This window comes from Tamandua tetradactyla, chromosome 6, assembly GCF_023851605.1.
Source record: "Tamandua tetradactyla isolate mTamTet1 chromosome 6, mTamTet1.pri, whole genome shotgun sequence".
Lineage (NCBI taxonomy): Eukaryota > Metazoa > Chordata > Mammalia > Pilosa > Myrmecophagidae > Tamandua > Tamandua tetradactyla.
Window position 1 is genome coordinate 151,928,187 of NC_135332.1, and position 21,182 is coordinate 151,949,368.

The 21,182-nt window shown below is 36.3% G+C and overlaps 1 protein-coding gene across 7 annotated transcripts in view; it reads right to left on the reverse strand.

The window, feature by feature from the left end:
• ANGPT1 (angiopoietin 1) overlaps positions 1-21,182 on the reverse strand; it is a 243,328-nt gene that overhangs the window by 57,488 nt on the left and 164,658 nt on the right. For all 7 annotated transcript variants that reach the window (XM_077167483.1, XM_077167480.1, XM_077167479.1 and 4 more), the window contains one exon: positions 4,846-4,970. In XM_077167483.1, the coding sequence (XP_077023598.1) occupies positions 4,846-4,970 (125 nt within the window). The remainder of the gene's footprint in view (positions 1-4,845; positions 4,971-21,182) is intronic.

The following is a 21,182-nucleotide window of genomic DNA, read 5'->3' on the forward strand; positions in this document are numbered from 1 at the left end:
GATTAAAGAAGTTCAAGAAACTAGAGGTAGCTTTCAGAAAGACTTGAGACATGAAAGGACCTGAAAAGTGCATTTGTCAATACTGCGAGGTCTGCGCTATCTGGCCATGACCTTCCTGTAGACAAGGGTCTCATGACATTTGCTATGCCTGTTGCATTTCTGCTCATATGACTTAACTCTAACCAAGAAAAACTGAACTGGCTCCTACTCCAGGCAAGGTCAAAGCTGCAAGCTTTAAACACCTTTTAACATAACATGGAAGTTTAAGCCCAAGCAAAAAGGGGAAATTTGATTCACATTGCTTTTATGCTTTAATGCTCCCTTCAAATTGGAATGATTGGGTTTTTAGACATTAATTGCTTTTCTATAATCATAAATAAAAAATATCGACATATTTGTTATTGTCCTTTTCTAAAAATTAGAGGAATTGTGAGTCCAGAAAAAAACTTTTAATATTTTACAATAAGTAGAGTCACAATGTCAAGGCTTGTTTCTTTCGATGACATCATGCTGGTTATAAGGCATTTGGTTTTAGAAATTTATGAAATGACAGGAAAAATCCTGTTTCCTACTACTGTGCATTGAACAGAAATCAGAAAAGAAAAGAACCACAAGCCATTAATTTCACAAAAGTAAAAAGTCCATTACAAATGACCTAATTTCCATTTTCTATATGCTTGAAAAATGAGATAACCCTAGAAAACTGCCTTTGACTTCCACATTGCATTGGAAAAGATAAACACTTTTCTCATTTTTTGTAGACATTCTTTTTTGGCATGTAATAATGTTAATCACAGTAATAACTATATGACAATCATGCTGTATTTGCAACTCTCTCTCTGCTTAAAAGATTAAAGTTTCTATTAATATTTAGTTTTCATCAGTTGTCTTAAATAGCCCAGTTTAAGTGATTGGTCCACATCCCATATCGCAGATATTCAACTTCATATTTTTGTTTCTATATATGCTTGCCTTGAGTCTCTTATCCTTGAGGAAAACTTCTGAAATTGTTCCAATGAGCAAAGTCTTTTCTAAGCATATCTGATGGTGGCACCAAATGTTTTTGAAGTGCAGTCTACTTGGGAGCATGGAGGTCTTAATGATATATTTTCCTTGAACAGGATTGAAAGAATACCAATGATTCATATCAAAATGGGGTAGATGAGATTATAGAGATGGAGGGGAATGGGTTCAATTATAATCAGGACACCATTTTAAACTCATGCCTTTGTCACTCATTTATCACCCATGTGCTTTCTGTTCCATGTGACAAAAGATTCATATTGAAAAATTATGAACGGCACAACTTGAGCCATCACTGGTATAAATAATTATCCTGGTTAGCCTCCTTGTAAAGTGGTGCACTCTGGAGCTAAATTCCTTGGGTTCAAATCCTATCTTCAATATTTACTATGTTACTTGAGCAAGTTGCTTTTCTAAAACAGGGACAATGGGGGTGCCTAACTCAGAGGATTGTTGAGAAGATTAAATTAGTGAGTATGTCTAAAATGCTTAGAAGATGACCTGGCAAACTATAAATGTTCAATACATTTGAACTAATAAATTAATCAGCTCTAAATTACTTTGGGGGGTCGGCATAATGTATTTGTTTATACTAATGCCATGTTGTGTGATTTTAATAGGAATTTAAAACAAAATTCAAAAAAGTAGAGTTATACCAGTCTAAAGCATTCATCTTTATAATAGAACAAATATTACTACCTATGAGAGTATACATGATTGTCCGCAGCCGTCTCGTTCGGCTTCTGATCCCCGGCCGGCGAAGGGAACAGGAGGGGAGAAAGAGACAGGCGCAGGCAAACCGACTCGAGTGACAAACACGGGTTCGAGGCACGCAACGGTTGTGAGCACAGACCTTTACTGGAGTTAAGCTTGCATTCTCTGTTACAGGTTCCACGCGGGACAAGATACCCCGCGGGGGAACAACCTCTATGCGGCCGTCAGGTACGGCTCCCTGTGGGTCGTCTCCACCCACCCTGTCCGGGTAACCTCTTATATACTGTGCCCAAACCCAATAGGTTAGTGCCACGTATACAGAGGTGATTGGAAGACAGGGTTGGTGGGCGCGTACGTCATACGCGGAAACAGGATGCGGGCGCCATCTTGACTCACTCGATGGGCGGGGGGAACTCTAGAGCAGGCTGCAGCGTGTCCACTAGGCCTGACCCGGGAGGCGGCTCTCCACACATGATCACAAGAGGAAAGAATTCAGCAAGAGAACGAACATCTAAGACTGAGAGAAGTTCAAAGTCTTACCCCCTACAGCTCATTCATTTGCCTCTCTCACCATGCTCGGCCACTATTCCTATATAACTAAACCGACTGCTAGTCCTGACTTGATGAACTGTGAACTTGCTTCTGAAAAGCTGTGGGGGCCATTTCTACATCTGTCTCTCTCAGACCTGTACTGATAGGATTGTTAACCTACTGGGGCTATTATTTTCCTAGGCCCAAATCTTAGAAGTTTAATTCAGCAGATATTTGACATTTCTGGATTTAATATTCTAAATTTCATTTGTTTAAGAACAACCCTGAAGCTCCATGATACGCACAAGCCATCATTTTGCCGGCGTACAAATTTAAATCATGCCATCCTGATCAGACCTACCCAGGAGCCAATCACTGAACTAAAGAGTGCCTGTGTATCATTTGTACCTCAAAATGTCTGGAACTAGAGTTGTGGTTGTTCATGAATCAACACTCATGGAATGATTGAAATTTTAATTGTAGAAAAATATGCCCCCCTGCTACCAAACAAAGCCAGATGGCAGTGATAAGAAATCTAAATGTGTGACATTCTCAATTTGAGGACTTTAGAAACTATTTTGTTTTTGCTTGTATATTCATAGACTCATTAGAAGCCTAAAAAGAGGGTCACAATATTTTTAGTTAACTTTTCTAGTGAAGTTATAAACTATGGAAAAACTGACAAAAATTGAGCGATTCTTTCAGAGCTTAGCTGGCAGTGTAGTCAAGTTGTAGGTGGTTTTAATTTTAGCTCCACCCTTCTCTCCTAGGACAGTTTCTGGCACACTCTATATGCTAAGTGTTTGGGATGTGAATTTGGGGGTGTGTTTGCATATGCACCAGTATGTATCTGAATTGAATTGAATTTCAAATATGATTTTAGGGCAGTGGCAAACAGTGGGGAAAGCTTCATGTCATTTGCTCTGAGGGATCCAAAAGGCTCTCCCTAAAATAAGTTATTTCCCTCTTTACAGCCTAGCCATTGGGTCTTAACAGTTTTGTTTGTTTTTTTAATCCCATGGAGCACTTGATTCAATGAAATCTTACACAGAAGCTCAAAACGGAAAACAAACTTCCCTAGTAAGTGGAAAAGGTAGGAGTTTCTAGAACTGTGCCTGCTTCTTTCTTCCCTCCTGCACTTACCCTGTCCCTGATTTCCACTCTGCCTTGCATTAGAACACTGAAGCCCTCTTTTTAAAAGAAAAATTTGACCTAGCAATGGGAAAAACACATTGAGCTACTTTAAACCACCAATCCTGGTTGAAATCAGGCGAGAGAGGATACTGATAGAAAGGAACTAGAATCTGATCAGGAGACCTGACGTAGAATCCGGACTTCCCCTCTTTGGTAATTTATGGAACATCTAGTAAACTGATTTCCAAGATTTACTTTCCTTGCCTACCGAAGGAAATCAACAAACAGGAATAATTTAAACTGACTGTATAGTTTATTATACCATAAACTGCATTATTTAGAAGCATTGATAGAGTTCTCAACAGTTCATTTATTCATTCATTCCAACATTTATTGAGGAATATTATTTCAATATTTAATGAGGACCTACCACGTACTATACTATGCTCAATCCCAAACAAAAGCCCTAGCTAGATGCCCTAGCTAGATAGGGGGCAAGAGAGGAGGAAATTTGTTCCATTCCTTGTAGATGGAACACCAAGTGGGCAGGTCAGCCTTTGAGGCCCTGGGCATCTAGCTAGGGCTTTTGCCTTTTGAAGAGCACGGCGCTTGCCTCTCACCTCACTCTCCTTGGATGTCTCACCTCTGGTTCCTGGCATACATTGCTTCAAACTGTTTGTCTCTATCATTGCACTTCCACATGCAGTTGTCTGTCTCACCACTGCACTGGGAACTGTTTGTTTTATATTTGTGTCCCTAGCCAGGGAATGACAAAGGACTGGCAACCACTTAATATTTATTAGCTGAAGACATGGATGGATGATTTAATGAATAGAAAGGCAGAGAGACTGTAGAAAGGACAGAAGGAAGATAGTGTTTGTCACTTCAAAGTTGACTTTGGGTGCTGTTCAACATGGATGAGCCCCAATCCTTCAACCCACTCTTTTATGTAAATAGGAAAAGAACTCCTTTCAAGATTATGAGTGAAGATTGACCATGTTTCTCTCACCCAACAGGAGTGATTCTGCAAATAACAGTATGTCTCCTGCTCCCTCCTCACAATATTTGGACTCTGGAAGATTTGCGCCCTGTAGGTTATCAGGACTTGGGAAGGTGGCTCTGAAATCTTCCTCATGCACTCAACATCCATGTGCCCTCAACCCATATTCTCTATAAGGCTGGCCCTGATAAGTAATGGGGTATCCAAAGAATGAGCAGAGAGAAATAGAAAACTGTGTGTGAAAGAGGAATGAGGAGATATGGAGGCTGGAAGGAAGTTTGCGCATAAGGATTTTTACGTTTTAGAGAATTTCATAGTTTCTCCCAGAGAAAAGAGCTCAGGCAGATATATTTCCAATTTAGCAAGTTCACAAATCAATCTGACTGTTCAGCAATTCAACTAGGACCTGCTTTACATCTCATAAACAAAACTTCTGGTTTTACCTTTTTCTCTGTCATATTATTAACATAAATAGTGTAGATTCCACTTTTATTAAAACCAGCTTGATATACATCTGCACAGTCTCTAAATGGTTTTTCTTCTTCTCTCTTTCCTCCCTTTAGTAAAACTGCAAAAGAAAAAAAAAGAAGAAGAATGAAATATGTGGATAAGAATTTCAATATCATTAATACCCAAATGGGCTCCAGGCATATCTAAGCGTGTCTTCATTTTCTCCAGACAAATGTCAATCTTGAATTTACTGAAAAATCAATCATAAGGGCAATATGAGGTTTTGAGGTGATTTAGAAAATTATACAACTGAAGGAAACAGCTGTAGAGCAATTTCTAATGGAATACTTCTTGTAATTTATTTAATTACTTCATTCTTATTTTTCTGTATATAATTACTTCATTCTTGTTTTTCTGTATACCTTTTCCAGAGCATCATCTCAAGGGACAAATGGACTGGTTATATGATGCTTTCCATTGGTATCAATTGTGTCAATGTTTCCTCCAAAATTTCTGAAGCATTCTTCTCTACTTCTCACGTGAAAAAAAAATTTAAAGAACACTAAAGAACTTTTTAGAGGACAGGCAGGCAAGGATGACAAATCCAAACATAAAGACAAAGAAAAGTATTTATTTTGCATTTAAAACAGTAAATGTACATAGTACTGTTTTCTGTTGCTTCAGATTGAATAGCTCCTAGAATTTTTTTTCCCTGCAAAACCTCCAAACTTTCATAATAATGAAATTTGGCAAGTAAAAAAGTGTCTCTAGCTCAATCTAACAAATTCAGCAGGAAACTAGAACTGAACTTTGGGTTTTATCTAATGCCCAGAAGATAAACCATCAGGCAGATGATACCAATAAAAGCACAAATGACTAAGACTTAGAAACAAAATTATCTAAAAAGAGTCACAGCAAAATCTACAAGTGAAGTGAAGACAGGAAATTCAACAATGGCATTCATTGAGAAGAACCTTATTTTATTCACCGGACTTTATCCAGTGTTAACTTCTTAATGAATCCAAAATTAAAAAAAAAACAAAACTATTTCAGTTCTTAACAAAATACCTATGATGATATATATATATATATATATTTTTTTTTACATGGGCAGGCACCGGGAACCAAACCCGGGTCTCCAGCATGGCAGGTGAGAACTCTGCTACTGAGCCACCATTGATGATATATTTATAAAATATTTATGTATTAATATTTTCTAATACACATATTTTATTTTAGTTAATGATTTCATTTAACCTTTTTCTAGGAGTTAGGGTTAAAAATATTTTATAATTTCACCTTTAGAGTCTCCTGCTACTAATAAATATCTGCATTCAATCACTTTGACACATAGTGGTCTTTTTTTTTTCATAATGGTCTTTTAAAATTTAAATATTTAAGGTAAACTACACATCAATGCTTTTAAATTCATGTAAATGGTCTAAAACATTAGGCTGACAAACTATAGATGCTCAATATTAACTAATTTATAAATAATTAAAAATAAGCAATCTAACCTCTGGAAAAATGGCTCAATACAAATATTTCATTTTTCAAGATTATTAAATTATGTTTTAAAAAATGAAGCATGCATGTCAAATATGTCACCATAACTAAAAAAGAAAAAGCATTATGGCGTCCAGTAGCCTCCAGGTATTTTATATAGCTCTTACATCTTTGTACTAATAATTGTGGGTTCTTTCATTAATAATTACATCTAAGCACCATTACAATTGCAATATTAACATAGAAGAGGAAACCGAGGAATGCTAAGGGTTCACATGTCAGTGGAGATGTCCTGCATGGTACAGATGTTAATATCAATCTAAAAATTAATATATAAATGGTTACTCAATGCCATCTTTAACATAATTGAGAATGTAAATGGATTACATAAAAGGTAAACATCAATGATATTTCAAAAACACCCGGGCAGCTCACATGTGTTTGCTTATTGTAACTTAATGGACCGTTATTTTTGTAAGACAAAATCTTCCTCAATTCCAAATGTTTGATCTTTTCTTCCATTGCAAACATGAGAATAACTGATTTAGTTGCTAAAAAAAGGGGATGTAAAGATGAACAAACTAAAATTTATGATCCCTTGAGAGAATGAACAGTACAGGAAAGTGATCAACAGGAACCCAACTTTAAATGCATTTTTCCTTTTGGGTGTGAAATGGAGAAAGTCATTTATCTAAAGAGAAAATGTTTCTCTTGTTGAATAAACCACTTCCTGCCCTCCCTTATCTAGTATGGAAGGAGAATGCATTCCCTTCCCACTTCACTGCCACCTCCCTCTCTCCTTTTTGTTTCCACTTCAGGAAGATGTGGGTGAAGAGAATGTTGGGTAGGAGGAGGGAAGCTATTCCACACATATTTTCAATAACAGAACAAGGGGAAAAATTAAGTATTAACATATTTTTCTGCAAACTAATTTTATAAAAATGACATCCAAACCATGAATACAAATCTCATACCTGGAAAAATCCTATACCATAAAAGGTACAACTTTTATATACTTTGGGTACACAATGAGATATTTATTACATTGTTGTTATGGCAACATAACTGATGTGGATAATTCGTTTTCTGGAAACATAATGGTTTTTTTCAATTCATTCTTTCCACATATAATTTTCACAAAGTTCCTTATTTTAATTACTTATTAAACATTATATATTATGCTAAATAGCTTAATCTAGTCTATAGTTTAGATTATTAAAGCATTCAGAATCAGTTTAATAGATTACAACTTACCTTTGATATTCTTTGATGCTATGATTTGATGAAGGGCTCCAAATAAGAGATCGACCTTTTTTTTTTTTCAAATCTATAGAATGGAGTAATTATAACTATCTCCAGATAGGACCATGAATTTGATAACTTTGGGGCAGAGTAACTGAAACATAGTACATACTCAAGAAACGGTAGTTGTTGTTAAGATAATAGCATCATGAGTAGTCACATTATAGTATTATTCTTTCTTTGCAAGAGACACTAGCAGGGTGGGAAGTCAGTTCCCATTTGTGGAGTGGTGGATCCTGCTGTTTTCACCCTCACATCCAAATGTGGTAGCAGGATGAAACCAGAGCAGGTACAGCTGGCTGGTTATATATAGGATTCTATTTAACTGAGCTCTCCTTGCTGAAGTCGGCTAATTGGTTTATTTTACTGGTTGATTAAATTAGATCATAAAAGTCTAAACCACGGGCAACATAATCTTGGCATCTATCATACATTTTGGCTGAACAGTTAAGATTTAAAAACTATTTCAGGTGAAATGATATGCGATGTGTATACCAACTGGGGTCTTCATCTCATAACTTGAGTTTTCATAGTGAAATATTTTCTTTCTTACAGCCCCCAAAATTCCGAAATGAATGTCATGATTTACATATTGTAAAACTGGGCATAGAGCAAACATTTTAAGACACAGAATAATAGTAATAATGAATTTTCTCAGCATTACAAGTGTCAGAACTAATGACAGATTTTTTAAGAAGTCCACAGATTCAGTAAGATGGAAGGTAATGCCTGGAGGAATATATAGTAATTGGCAAGAACCAGGGTTACGGAAGACAGGTGAAGGAGGATAAAAGAAGAGTGAACTGGACAGGGCTGGGAGGAGTCCCCTGGAGACCCGAGAGAGGTTTTTATTTAGGTAAAAGTGGTTTAAACCTTTTGTAATAACTGGTTTATTTGAAAGCATGGATTAACAAATGGGCCTTTACATCTACAAGTTCCTGCTTTGACCGTACTCTTACTTTTATTCTCCTATTCTTTAATTCTTACTGTATTTCTATTTCTTTTAATTCAGAATCTAGATTCCTACCACTACTAGCAGCTCCTCCTTAGCTTCTCTTTTCTTTCTTCCCACCCTTAACGTCAGGGCCAAGTATTTAGGTATGATTCAGAAGGCATTCACAGCGATCTTGACTCATTCACTTTCATGGAACAAAATGAGGAAATCCTGACCCCAGGAAGGGCATTTATTCACTCTCTTGCTTCCCACTTCTACATTTCCAAACACTAAAGGGAGACTATTTACTGCCATCCAAATGCTGTCTTCCATGCTTATTAGTGAAACCCTTGGTCATCCCTAATGGACTTTCTATTACTTTTTCCTACAAAGTCTATTTCAAACTTTTCAATGTTTTTCAGGAATAAATATCACTTCTAATATCCCCTCACTCTCTTTATATGACTTTATTTTACACTTCACTATGAAGAGCAAGCAAAGCCATTCGATATGTGCCCTCTACTCCCTCCTCTATACTACAGAAGTTGCTGTTGCCAATCTTTCCCTTGCCTTCTTCTGTGTCAATATCTTCTCATCCCTTTTCTGCTTCTAAAACTGCCCTTACCCTTTCACCTTTTTCGTCTAGATGTTCATCAAGATTCCTTTTCTGCCATCTGTTCGATATATATATTTGCAAATTGTCTATCATGGCTTCAAGCCTCTATGCAGAAGATTCCTAAGATATATAAACATTTTGAACACTTTAGACATTTCTGAAGGGAATGCGAAAATGAATGAAAAAAATTGGACAGCATGGAAATGATTTTTGAATAATGTTCGTCATTATTTATAGGAGCATAATGTGGAAGGCACTGCCGTGAAGGGACACTTAAGTGTAGACTTCAGCTTCAGGAAGGCTTCCTTGAGGAAATGGTAGCTGGGCTGCAGCTTAAAGCTTTAGAAGGGTTGGCCTCTCTCTTGACCTGCAGCTCTATATTTCTACGACTCGGTTGGGCAGTTCCTATTGTTACACCAGCTTCAATTTGTTCAATGTGGTCTAATTTTTCCTTTCAAATCTTATGTTCTCTATTTCTCTTACTGGTTCTGCTATTCTCTGCTCATTATCACCAATAAAAAGTTAATGGAAGTCTAAATATGAGATGAGTGGACTTAGATTTTTTAACTGATCTCGGCTTCCTATTGCTTATTAATTCAACCCATCCTATATTAATTAATTCAATAAATATTTACTGAACATCTGCTATGTGTAAGACTTTACCAAAGCACTGGAAGTGCAGATATAAGAAAAGTCTGATCCTGCCCTCAATGTGATCACGGTCTGATGGGAGAAAGGCTTATTATATTAGTTAGGGCTTCTTCTATGATAGGAGAAAGCCCAACTCAAGTCAACTTAAACATAAAGATAATTTATCAGATCATGTAATTGAACATGCCCGGGTATAGCTTTAGTTAAGGCATGATGAGATTTTTGAAATGTAGTTAAGAATTGGTTTCTTTGTCTTTTTCTTATCTCACTTGTTAGCTTACAACCTGGCATGGCCAGCAGCACATTGTAGGGTTATAATGTTACAGGTTTAAATTCAGCCGAGAGAGAGAATGCAGACAATTGCTTCATAGGAGGTATTTGGCAGATTTGGGGGAACACGGAGGGGATAAATGCCCCCTACCAGATGGACTTGGAGAGGGCTGTATAGAAGAGATAACACCTGAAAGAAAAAAAACATGTGGGAAAGTTTGGGCTAAATTTTAAGGGCCTTGTCTGTCATCTAGAAAGTCTTAGGAAAGACTCATTCATTATTTATTCATTTCTTGTAGTCTTAACTGTACAGCCAAACCCTCGTGATCTAAGGGAAAGAACAGGGACACAGGGAGGTGCGTGATTTGTCTTTCACCAGCCAACATCCAGTTCCCAAAAGCAACCTGAGACCCCAACTCCAGCAGCTGTTGATTTTACCGGGCTCTTCCCTTCATCTGTCCAACCAATTACATCCAGACTGTGTATCCATCACCAGTCTGACTGCAGAAGGAGACCGTGAAAACTGAGGCATAGGGTCACTTCAATTTAGGTGAACCCTCAAGAGAAAACTTCCTGGAATGTGGGTATGGCAAAATCTGAGGCCTAGCAATCCTAACAGAGAATGCAGAAGCAATTAGTATTACCACCAGAGACAAGGTCAAAAGCCAATCCCTTGTTCGTACCCATTCCTAATAAGTTGCTATAAAGGGATTGGTTTTTCACATTTATTTATGTATTTTTTTAGTCCTTAAAAGTAGGTAATGGGGCAGTGCGATGGTGGCTCAGTGGCAGAATTCTTGCCTGCCATACTGGAGACCTGGGTTCAATTTCCAGTGCCTGCCCATGCAAGAAAAAAAAAAAAAAAGTAGGTAATGATCCATATCATTCCAGTATCTAGCAAACATCAGAATTTATGTGGGTCAAGTGATATGTTTAAGGATAATCCTTGTAGAACTTTTGGGGTCATCACTGCTAGGGAGATCATAGCACTACGAAATGATCCTAAATCTGTAATTTCATCACAACAGGTCACTGAAGTAAACTGAGTGTATGGCTGAGTAAACTGGCACAGTGACAAGGCAAAAACAAACAGACAACTAAGTAGATCCTATACACTTTGGCCAGGTGTGTGGGCATTTCATAGAAAGACCATTTTGACGACACTCCCAGAGTTCTAATTTATTTGAAGGACTTTTAGAAAAAAATCATGAAAAAGGGTAGTATCTTGCATTTCAGGGCTGCAGAAGATTAAAACATGCAAGGAGCTTAAGCTGCAAAATTTTGTGCCTGGGTGTGAGGGTAAAAGACTCATGAACAATTTTATAAATACATATACACAGATTGTATAATATACATAAATATATAAAAGTTTTAGACTTCTAAATAGAAAATTCAACGTTGATGTTTTATCTCATAAAACATGCCTAAGAACATAAATATCTGTGGGTTGATTTGTCAGAATGGCTGTTTTTAATCAATAAAGATTCCAGGTGGTTCAAATACATAAAACATTGTACAGAAATTTCCATGTAACAGTTCAGCAAACACATATATTCTATTCTTGAATTCTTAAATACGCTTAATCAGAAAGTTTTGGTTAAGTAGTTAAGAGGCTCCCTTTTTAAAAAACTTACTATGCCTAGACCCTATCCCCCTCCTTGCACCAGTGTGAAAAAACATTTGGAACATCATTTACCTGCAGTATTATTATTTTAATGAATGCTTTTGAAAAAGAACTGCTTTGTGCTCATTTAAGCTATTTGTATGTATACATTTTGCAGCCAATCTAGAAAATTCTGACTCCCCAGCAACTTGCTTGGTGGAACTGTAATAATTATGATTGTGGGAGCAGGGAAGTATGGGAGGAGTCACAAGAGGCAGAAATGACAAGAAAGAAGCATAGTATTGAAAGGAGGAGAGGAGAGAGTCACAGTTAGTCATACTGACTATGACACAGAAACTGTCAGGACAACTGTGAAGCGGAGATGGTCCAGAACTTCAAAGCCAAACAGAGAATGAGGAGGTGAGAGGCTTCTCGGGAGCCATGTTGGATTTTATAATGCAAGTTATGTTCACTCAGGATTTATCCCCATTAATTTTAGATATTATTCTCACAAGCCTGGTTGTGTGGGCTCCCAGCCTCTGGGCTATTTACTAGAATAGAAGCTATAAATGAGAGGAAAGGTTGGTGGGGGAGGGGGAAGTGAGGATGAGTGTGTGTGTATGTGCATGTTAGTTAGACTCAGGCATGAAGATGAGAGGACAACTCAGAACTGACAGTTATTTTTGCATGTGAAAAAGCAGTAAATACACAAAGTAGGTCAAACTAAGAAATGATAAGAGTTTGGGTATTATATAAGGACAAATTATATAAATTCCCAAGGGTATCATGGCATTATGATGCAAATTAATTCATACTGAAAATAATGAATTTAAATCAGCAGGAAAAGACAATTTTATTCAATCAACTCTTCTGAAAAAAGGGAGAAGAGGATTAAAAGTGAAATAGAAAAATTGCCATCATAACATTACAAAATTTTCTTAAATCTCTTCTACTTTTAAAGGTATACATGTTAAGTATCTGGAAAGTCTATTACTCATGATGTATAATTAAAGGTACATTTTTAGTAATAATGAGGTATATGCATAAGGTGTATAAATTGTTAAATCTATGAGGACATGCAAAGCACTCTGAGACACAGGTGAATCTCTAATTTAAGGTGTTTTTTTAAATGTGGAAGAATAATGAAACAGTGAGTAATTCTATATATTTCTACTTTCCTAGTTAGATTAGTGTATTTAAATGTTTTCTAATGTCCCTCTAATGTAAAGGACATTTACACTTATATTTATATAACATAAAATGATTCTTATTTATATAACTGAATGTATATTTTATGCCAATTATTACTTAAAGTAACCAAGAATGAAAGCAAATACTTGCCTAAAAGTTAAAAACAGATTTACATACAACTTTGTTGAATTGAGTGACAATTCATTTTTCATCAAATTCATTTCTGTATTTTCCCTTTGGGCACGCTGATGCAAAGCAGAATATTGTATGACCGTTGCCACTTGTTTAGAAGGCTATGTCTATTAACAAAGATATTTCAGGTGGTTTTTTTAGTGTGGGGGTTAACTTCCCATGTAATGTTTTCCTATGCATGTAGGCTAGCTTAAAGGCCACCTTTTGTGACCTATTATGAATAGACAATTACTTGATTACAGCAAAAGCCATTAAGAATGGAATTAAAGTCTGAACAATGCTATAAGCATAGAAAGTAGTTGCCAGATGCATTTAAAAACTGACAAAGAAAGTTGTACTTTGGGGTATTAAATAATTAGGGGTTGTCACCTTTGGTATGTCACCCAGGTTCTTACTCTTGTGGGGAAATACACTTAAAGACCAGTATTTGACTACCAGTAGGGGCTCCACATGGAGTTGAACCTTCAATTTAGGACTTCCCCAGCCTTTAGCAGTGATACAAAATCATGAGAAGAGTGGGAGGATTGGATCATAAAATGCTCGGGTGTGCCTAGGATGCCTGTCAACCTCTAAGGTGTGTGGTGGTTTTCTGTGAAGTATGTTGGCAGCAAAACTGGGTCTGGAACCCAGGGGTTCTGGTGTCTGTTCCTTCTAAGCAAGTCACGGATGAGATCATCCCACTCTAAACCCTGACTCTAGGGAGATGGGCTAGAAGGTTATTTGTAGTTGTGATTTGGTTTGTGTGTGTTTGTGTATATGTGTATTTTTTTTTAACTTTTTATTGTATAGTAAGACATATATACAAAGCAAAGAAATAAAAACCAATAGTTTTCAAAGCACTCTTCAACAAGTAGTTACAGGACAGATCCCAGAGTTTGTCGTGGGCTACCATACAATCCTCTCAGATTTGTTTCCTTCCAGAATATAGGAAGCTAGAAGGCTTAAATATTTTTTTCTAGCATCACAATTGACTTTTTTTCCCTTCTTTTTTTTTTTGTAGGAAAAATATCATATATACAAAAAAGCAATAAATGTCAAAGCACAGTACAATTAGCTGTAGAACATATTTCAGTGTTTGACATGGGTTATAATTCCACAATTTTAGGTTTTTACTTCTAGCTGCTTTGAGATACTGGAGGCTAAAAGAGGTATCAATTTAATGATTCAGCATTCATATTCATTTGTTAAATCCTATCATCTCTGTATAACTCCACCATCACCTTTGATCTTTACATTCCTCTCTTTAGGGGTGTTTGGCCTATAGCCATTTTAAATTTTTCATATTGGAAGGGTCTGTCACTAATAAGATGGGGTAGGGAGATGGAACTATCTGATGTTCTGGAGAGGCTGGGCCCTCTAGGTTTCAGGACTTATCTGGACCGGGGACCCATCTGGAGGTTGTAGGCTTCTAGAAAGTTACTCTAGTGCATGGAACCCTTGTGGAATCTTATATATATTGCCCTAGGTGTTCTTTAGGATTGGCTGGAATGGTCCTGGTTGGGGGTTGGCAGGTTATGATAAGTAGCAAGGTCTAACTGAAGCTTCCATAAGAGCAACCTCCAGAGTAAGCCTCTTGACTCTATTTGAACTCTCTCTACTGACACTTTATTAGTTATGTACATGTATTTTTGTAAATGTATAGATGAGGTTTAAACAACTAGCAAAACCTTTACTTTAGCAAAACCACGTAAAAGTAAACCTAAAGTTCAAACTCACTATTCTAAAGGAACTCACAGTGGTTGTGAAAACAGACTATTCACACTTAAAATTGAGTGTATACACGGACATGATAAAATACACATATTAAAAGAGATTTGATTTAATTGATATTACACAGTAATTTTACTTCTTCTTGAATTCGTTACAAAGTTGGATCTACCTTGGTAGAGCACATATTACCATGACCATCTAACTGAGAAGGTCCAGCTCAGAATATGAATACCCAGGTCAGTACTAGGGCAAGATTTCAGTGTTAGAATTAATTATGATATTGGTGTTCTCTAGTTGAAGATAATTTTGAGCTCCATGGGAAGCTAAAAATGCCTGTATCAGTTATAAGCTTCTTTGCAACTGACTTTCAGAAAAATCTTATGCTAATGATAATTTTCTGCCCAATATTTTGCTTATATGTATTGCCTAAATGTACAATTGCAACATTTCTCAGGTTTTATTTCCTTTTTCTTCCTTTTCAATGTATAAGAAAATCCATGGGGTTTTACTCTATGTTTGAAGTGTTGCATACATACTTACTGATGTTAATAAAATGCTTTTTCTTATTTTTTCTAAGAGTAATTATAGGTGTTATTTAGCTTCATTTGTATGAAGTACCACAGCTTATCCTTAAAAAACGTCCTCTGTCCTACTATGTCCCCAGATGTAAAAAATATCTGCTGAGTTTGACTTGAGTGTGGATGAGTCCAGGAAATGACTTTCATGAAATTCTATCCAGACTATTTTGTGCTTCTTTGCTTTACTCTAACAGGCCATGAAAGCACACCAGAAGAAGGAATGGAGTTTGCTCGTAATAATGCTGGGTCATCTAGGAAACACTCTTTTTTTTGACCTTTTCCTCTGTTAACGTCCAGCCCTAGCTGGCACCAGGAGATATCTTTTTTTGGTTGTTCTAGTTTCTGAAGTTGAAGCTCTGACTCCAAAAGAGAAGTTTAACCACAAAATTTCAAACCTCCCCTAAAAGATGTGGTTTAGAAATAGTTCATGGGAGAGGTCAAGGACTGTATTATTTTTTACTTTGTTATCATCAATTTGGCTATCTGCTATTCATACAAGATTTTATAGAAATTACAACTTTTCAAAAGACAGATAACATGCTCCATCAAAAAGGAGAAATATACCACTTCCAAAAATAAACAGCACTTTCCCCTTAAGCCATTGGGGTTTATGAAAGGAAGTGCTAGAAAGTGTGGCTCATTTTAAGGAAATTGTAAATGTTTGACATATAATTTTCTGTCAAGATAAAGCAGTTCCCTCATTAAAGGAAAACAACTACTCACTCTAAGTTTCAGCAGAAGACTTCCTGTATTTTTCTTTCTCTTTCAACCTAATATTAAGTTGCTCATTATAAGCAGAAAATGAAAAAGTCAAATATTTTACTCAGTCAATGGAAATGACATTTTCTGTCTTTATCAATGTTTATATGGTTGGCATTCAAACAGCTTTAATTCCCTTCTATCATTTGTGATGTTTTTAGAGTCATTCTTAACTCAAGGGACTTGCGGGGTTCAAGCTATCTCATCCCTTGACTGAATGCTTTACTTTATAGACGCAATAGACACTACACGGGAGGTAAATTCCTTGCAGACGGCAGAATTATTCCACCAGAGCCAAGTTACTTCTGAGCACTGGGAAGGAAGCAAATGCCTCATTTCCCCTTTTGAGATGGCCAGAGGACCAAAAATAATGGTCAAACCATACCACTGCAATCAGCCTCTGGGAAAGACCCTTTAGCCCAAATAATTTAGATCACTGACAAAATTAGTATATCAGTCACTACGTCTTTCAGATAATGCGAAAAAAAGTATTTAAATGAACTTCATGAGAAATTCCTTATGAGCTGGAGTTTGAACTTCATGGTAGGAAACTACGTATGGAAATAAGCTCATGTCTCTCAATATTTGTTTTTAAGTTTCTTTTATTCCTCTCTATCCTATGTGCCTACTTATTGAATGTGGGTAGACGATACTTTCTGATTTTATTTCTTCTCATTCATTTTAGTCTTCAACCAATGCAATTGAGCCAACGCTTCACTGAGACTCTGCCTACAGAAAGTCACATTCCAATTCCAAATTCATTGTCATTTTTTTAAAAGAATTGACCTTTCTGCTTATCACTGAAACTAATACCTTTCAAGTCACTTTGTTTCTCCTTCCTTATCACTACCCACTATTGTTCATTCCTCCTAATTCTTTGTTTTCTTTTGGTCTCCTCTTCTTTTATCTGTCCCTTAAAGAACTCTTAATTTTCTGTCTTTGATTTTACATTCTTATAAAATGGGTTCATATTCTTGAGTTGTAAATTCTCTGAAATTGTAATAAAATTTTATCTGTGTACTTGCTCTGTGGGGGGTGGGGTGGGGAGTGAAAATGGGAAGATCCAAACAATAAATAGTTTTCATTAGATTTTAAGATGGATCAGGAACCCAAAATGGTTATGAGCCATTGCTGTTTATATGTACCTTCAATGGTTTCCTTCATTGCCATGGATTCATCTCATCTCTTCTGAGGACACACCAGTCTATATGGTCATCCAAATTTTTCCCCTGAATTCCAGATTCCCATTGTTCTGCCTACCACACTTAAATGTCCACAAGCACCCCAGTCAATATGTGCAAAACTAAGCTCATTATGGTTCCCCTTAAACCTGCTATTGTCCCATGTTGCTGATTTTTAGGAATGTCGTTGACACCCCCTTAGTGACTCACCCAGAAACTTGAGAGTCATATTTGATTCTACTTCTAATGTATTATTTCCTAGTGATTATTTTTTTTATTTTCCCCCAATATCCATTTGTCTTTGCATTTGCCTCTGTTCGATCCTGACCTCAGCATATGTCTGAACCAGACTGCCTGGGTTCCAATCTCAGCTCACTCACATGCTAGTAGTGTGATATCTGGAAATTATTTACCATTCTGTGCTGAGTTTCTGTATCTGTCATGTGTGTTAACAGTAGCACCTGTCTTATACGGTTGCCATTAGGATTAAATGAGCTAATCTATGCAAAGCAATTAGAAGACTGGCACTTTGCAGGCATCATCCAAGTATTGCTTATAAGATAATGACAAAAACACCCACCTGGCTCCTGTGATTACCACCTTCCATTGGAATTGGGGATAATTTTTCTAAAATGCAAATATCACCATCGTCCTTGTATATTATCAATGATCATTGTTTTCAGGGGAAAAAGTTGCAGGCTGCCTAATCTGTCTAACCAACCTCATCTTTCTCCCTTCTGCCTTTTATTCTGAGTTGTATAGGCTTATGGATCTATGTATACCACCCCCTTTCATGCTCCCTTGTCACCTGGCAGACATCCATGCTGCTTGGGCTCTTTGCTGTGTGAAAATGAAGGCATTTTGAAGACTGAGCCATCATCTCCCCATTAGTGCCAACTTACCTATGCTTTAATTCTGCATCAATTTTTCCAGGATTGGGAAAATTACTCAGATACCCTTTAGAAGCTATACAATGGGGCTAAACATAGTAGCTCCCTCATACTGTTATTGTAATAATTGACTTAGTTAATACAGGTAAAGCTTAAGCCATGCTTAGCTCATAGTAAGCATTCAATTCAATCCCCAAGATGACCTCCAGAAACTTCCTTCATCTTTCAATGGCTGCCATTTTAATATTCTTCCTGTGTGCTTTGCTAGTGTCCAAATGCCTTGGGCTCGCCTCTAGCAAAAAAACCTTGGAATATAATTGTCCATCTCTCTCCCCACAAGCCCTAAGTTCCTTGAAGCCACAGAATGAATCGTGCCTCTTCTCTTTCCCCAGTGGTTTCAATAGTATCTGGCATGTTATAGGAAATCAGCAAATATTTCTTAAATTAAAAAAATGGACGAATATCCTTAGCTCCCAGAAGAGCATTTGAATTACAGCCATTGTTGTAGGACTGTTCTTTTGTTTGTTTGTTTGTTTTTAATGAAGGGGTAAATTAATGAATCACATTTCAGTACAGCTTCGTTCCAAGCTGATTTGGACAGCGAGAGAATTCAGCCTGTGTAATTTTATGATGGAAACTGAATCTAGTTGGTTTTTTTTTTATTTCTTCCTTTTCAGGTATGCATGCATTTATTTATTTTGCATGCTATGTGATAATTTAACTTGTGACTACATAATTCGATGTTCCTCATGTGTATGATCAACACATGTGACAATGTTTTAATCACCTCTGAACATAGCTGACGACTGGTGAAAGTCTGATGGTCATGGAGCCTGAGGAGTCCTAATTATCCTTCCCAAAGGAATTTAGGATCTTGTTTCCATGCCATGATCAATGTAAGCTATTTATTTCCAGCAATAACTGTGACTTGCCCCAAACATGAAGCCCTCAGCTCAGCTTTGACACTGTGATAACATTGTGGGCAATAGTTCTTTAGTGGGTAATGCTTCCAAGCGTGACCAAATGTTTGCAGACAAAGGTTAGACAAAAAATAAAATGTTTTACCCAGAAGCCTTTCAAAATGGGTGCAATTAAATTTGAAATGGCCATTTGTCTAAGGCACTACTATTGCTTATTTGGAACAAGAAGAGGAAAGTTTAGCAAATTATTTCAGAAAACATGTTCATTAATTGTACTTAGCTGAAATGTAGCTCATGACATCAGATAGTTTTAGTAGGAAATGTGCTGTGAAAACAAAACAAAAATATCCCCTATTTGTAAAAAAATGGGTTTACAGTTCCTGGATAAAGCAAATATTTGGGGAAAGGGTAAATACGTAGCCAACATTTCCTAGAAATGCTTATCATATACTCTTTTTTTTTTTTTTTTAACCTGGGCAGACTCCGAAAATCAAACCCAGGTCTCTGGCATGGCAGGCGAGAATTCTGCCACTGAGGCACCATTGTACTGCCCTTATCATACACTCTTAATGTGTTCATTATAAGCACTCTAGAAGACATAAAAATTAAACTGCAATCTACTGAGCATATATTATGGGTAGGCACAGACAGCAAATGTTTTATACAAATGTCTCAATTGCTACTACAAACCCATCAGGTAAATAATATGATCCTCATTTTAGTGATAAGGAAACTGAGATAAAAAGAAGCTGCTTGGATGATTGTCAACATTCAGGAACACCAGGGCATTGTATTCAGACTTTTTTTTTCTGTGAAAATTCCGCTTATAGATGGTGCTTAATAAATGTGCATTTACTTGAATCTTGCCATTTGGAGGAGACAGAAAAAACTAAAATTTAATAAATCAGTTACATCCTCAGTACTGTGCTCTTTCCTTTTCCATGCAGCATCTAATTTAATCATTTCCTTATCACAGGGAAGCAGATACAAGTATCTGATATTATAAATGATGAAATGACTTTATAAGGTTAAATTAGCTGCTAAAGAGAGAGTAAATACACTAAAAAATTTTCTCTTGCGGTATCACTTTTAGGCTGTTACATGAATAACTGGATCAAGCTGGAACTAGAGGACCCTCAGGGTCCATTAAAATATTTGTCTTTTTGTATTATAATACAGCTCATGACGTTTTTGGAAAATCTCACTCTTAGAGTTTTTAAAATATTCACTTTAGGAAATCTGATGTATTTATTGTGGCTTGTTGATTTTGGAATTTTGCATATATATGAATCTAAAAGTAAACTGTTCACATAAATTTATTTGATAAATAATAAATCCAGGTGCTAAATGAATATTTGGTTAGAATAGTAGAGAAAGGCGTTATTGTATATTATAAGAATTAGAATAAATAAAAGTTCATTTTAGTAACTTCAGCTACTTTTGTCTTGCAACTTCATGAGAGGCAATTTTTTTTCTTATTCTGTATAAAATTTATTTTAATACAATTGTAGAACAATAGAGTGCTTATTATTCACGGCCCTTTGATTTTCACCAACAGACATTTTGGTGATCATTTCACTGATAGATGAATTCATTTCACTGATAGATGTGAGTAAAAGAAATATCTGTATAATAGTCCTGAAACAGCCAAAGAAATGCTTTTATTAAGCATTAATATGCATTTTACAAAGATCACAGTAATTTTGATGATATTTAATCCAGTATAATGGTACTAGCCATTTAAAGTTCTCAATTCACCATTACTGAAGACTATGGCTACAACGAAAAGGAAGATATGTAAAAAATTTAAATCTTGATAGAAACCTTTATTAAGAGCCATTTTCTATTTTTGGTGTCTTTGATGAGCCCTGAAATGACCAAGTATCTAGTTAAAATTTTAAATTGTGGGATTCAAGAAAAAGAAGAACTGTTTCTTTTTATGAGACCACAAAACCCATTGCAAAATAGAGGCATGGTCTTACATTAGGATCACAAGTTTTGTAATTAAATCTGGACTTATTTTAAGA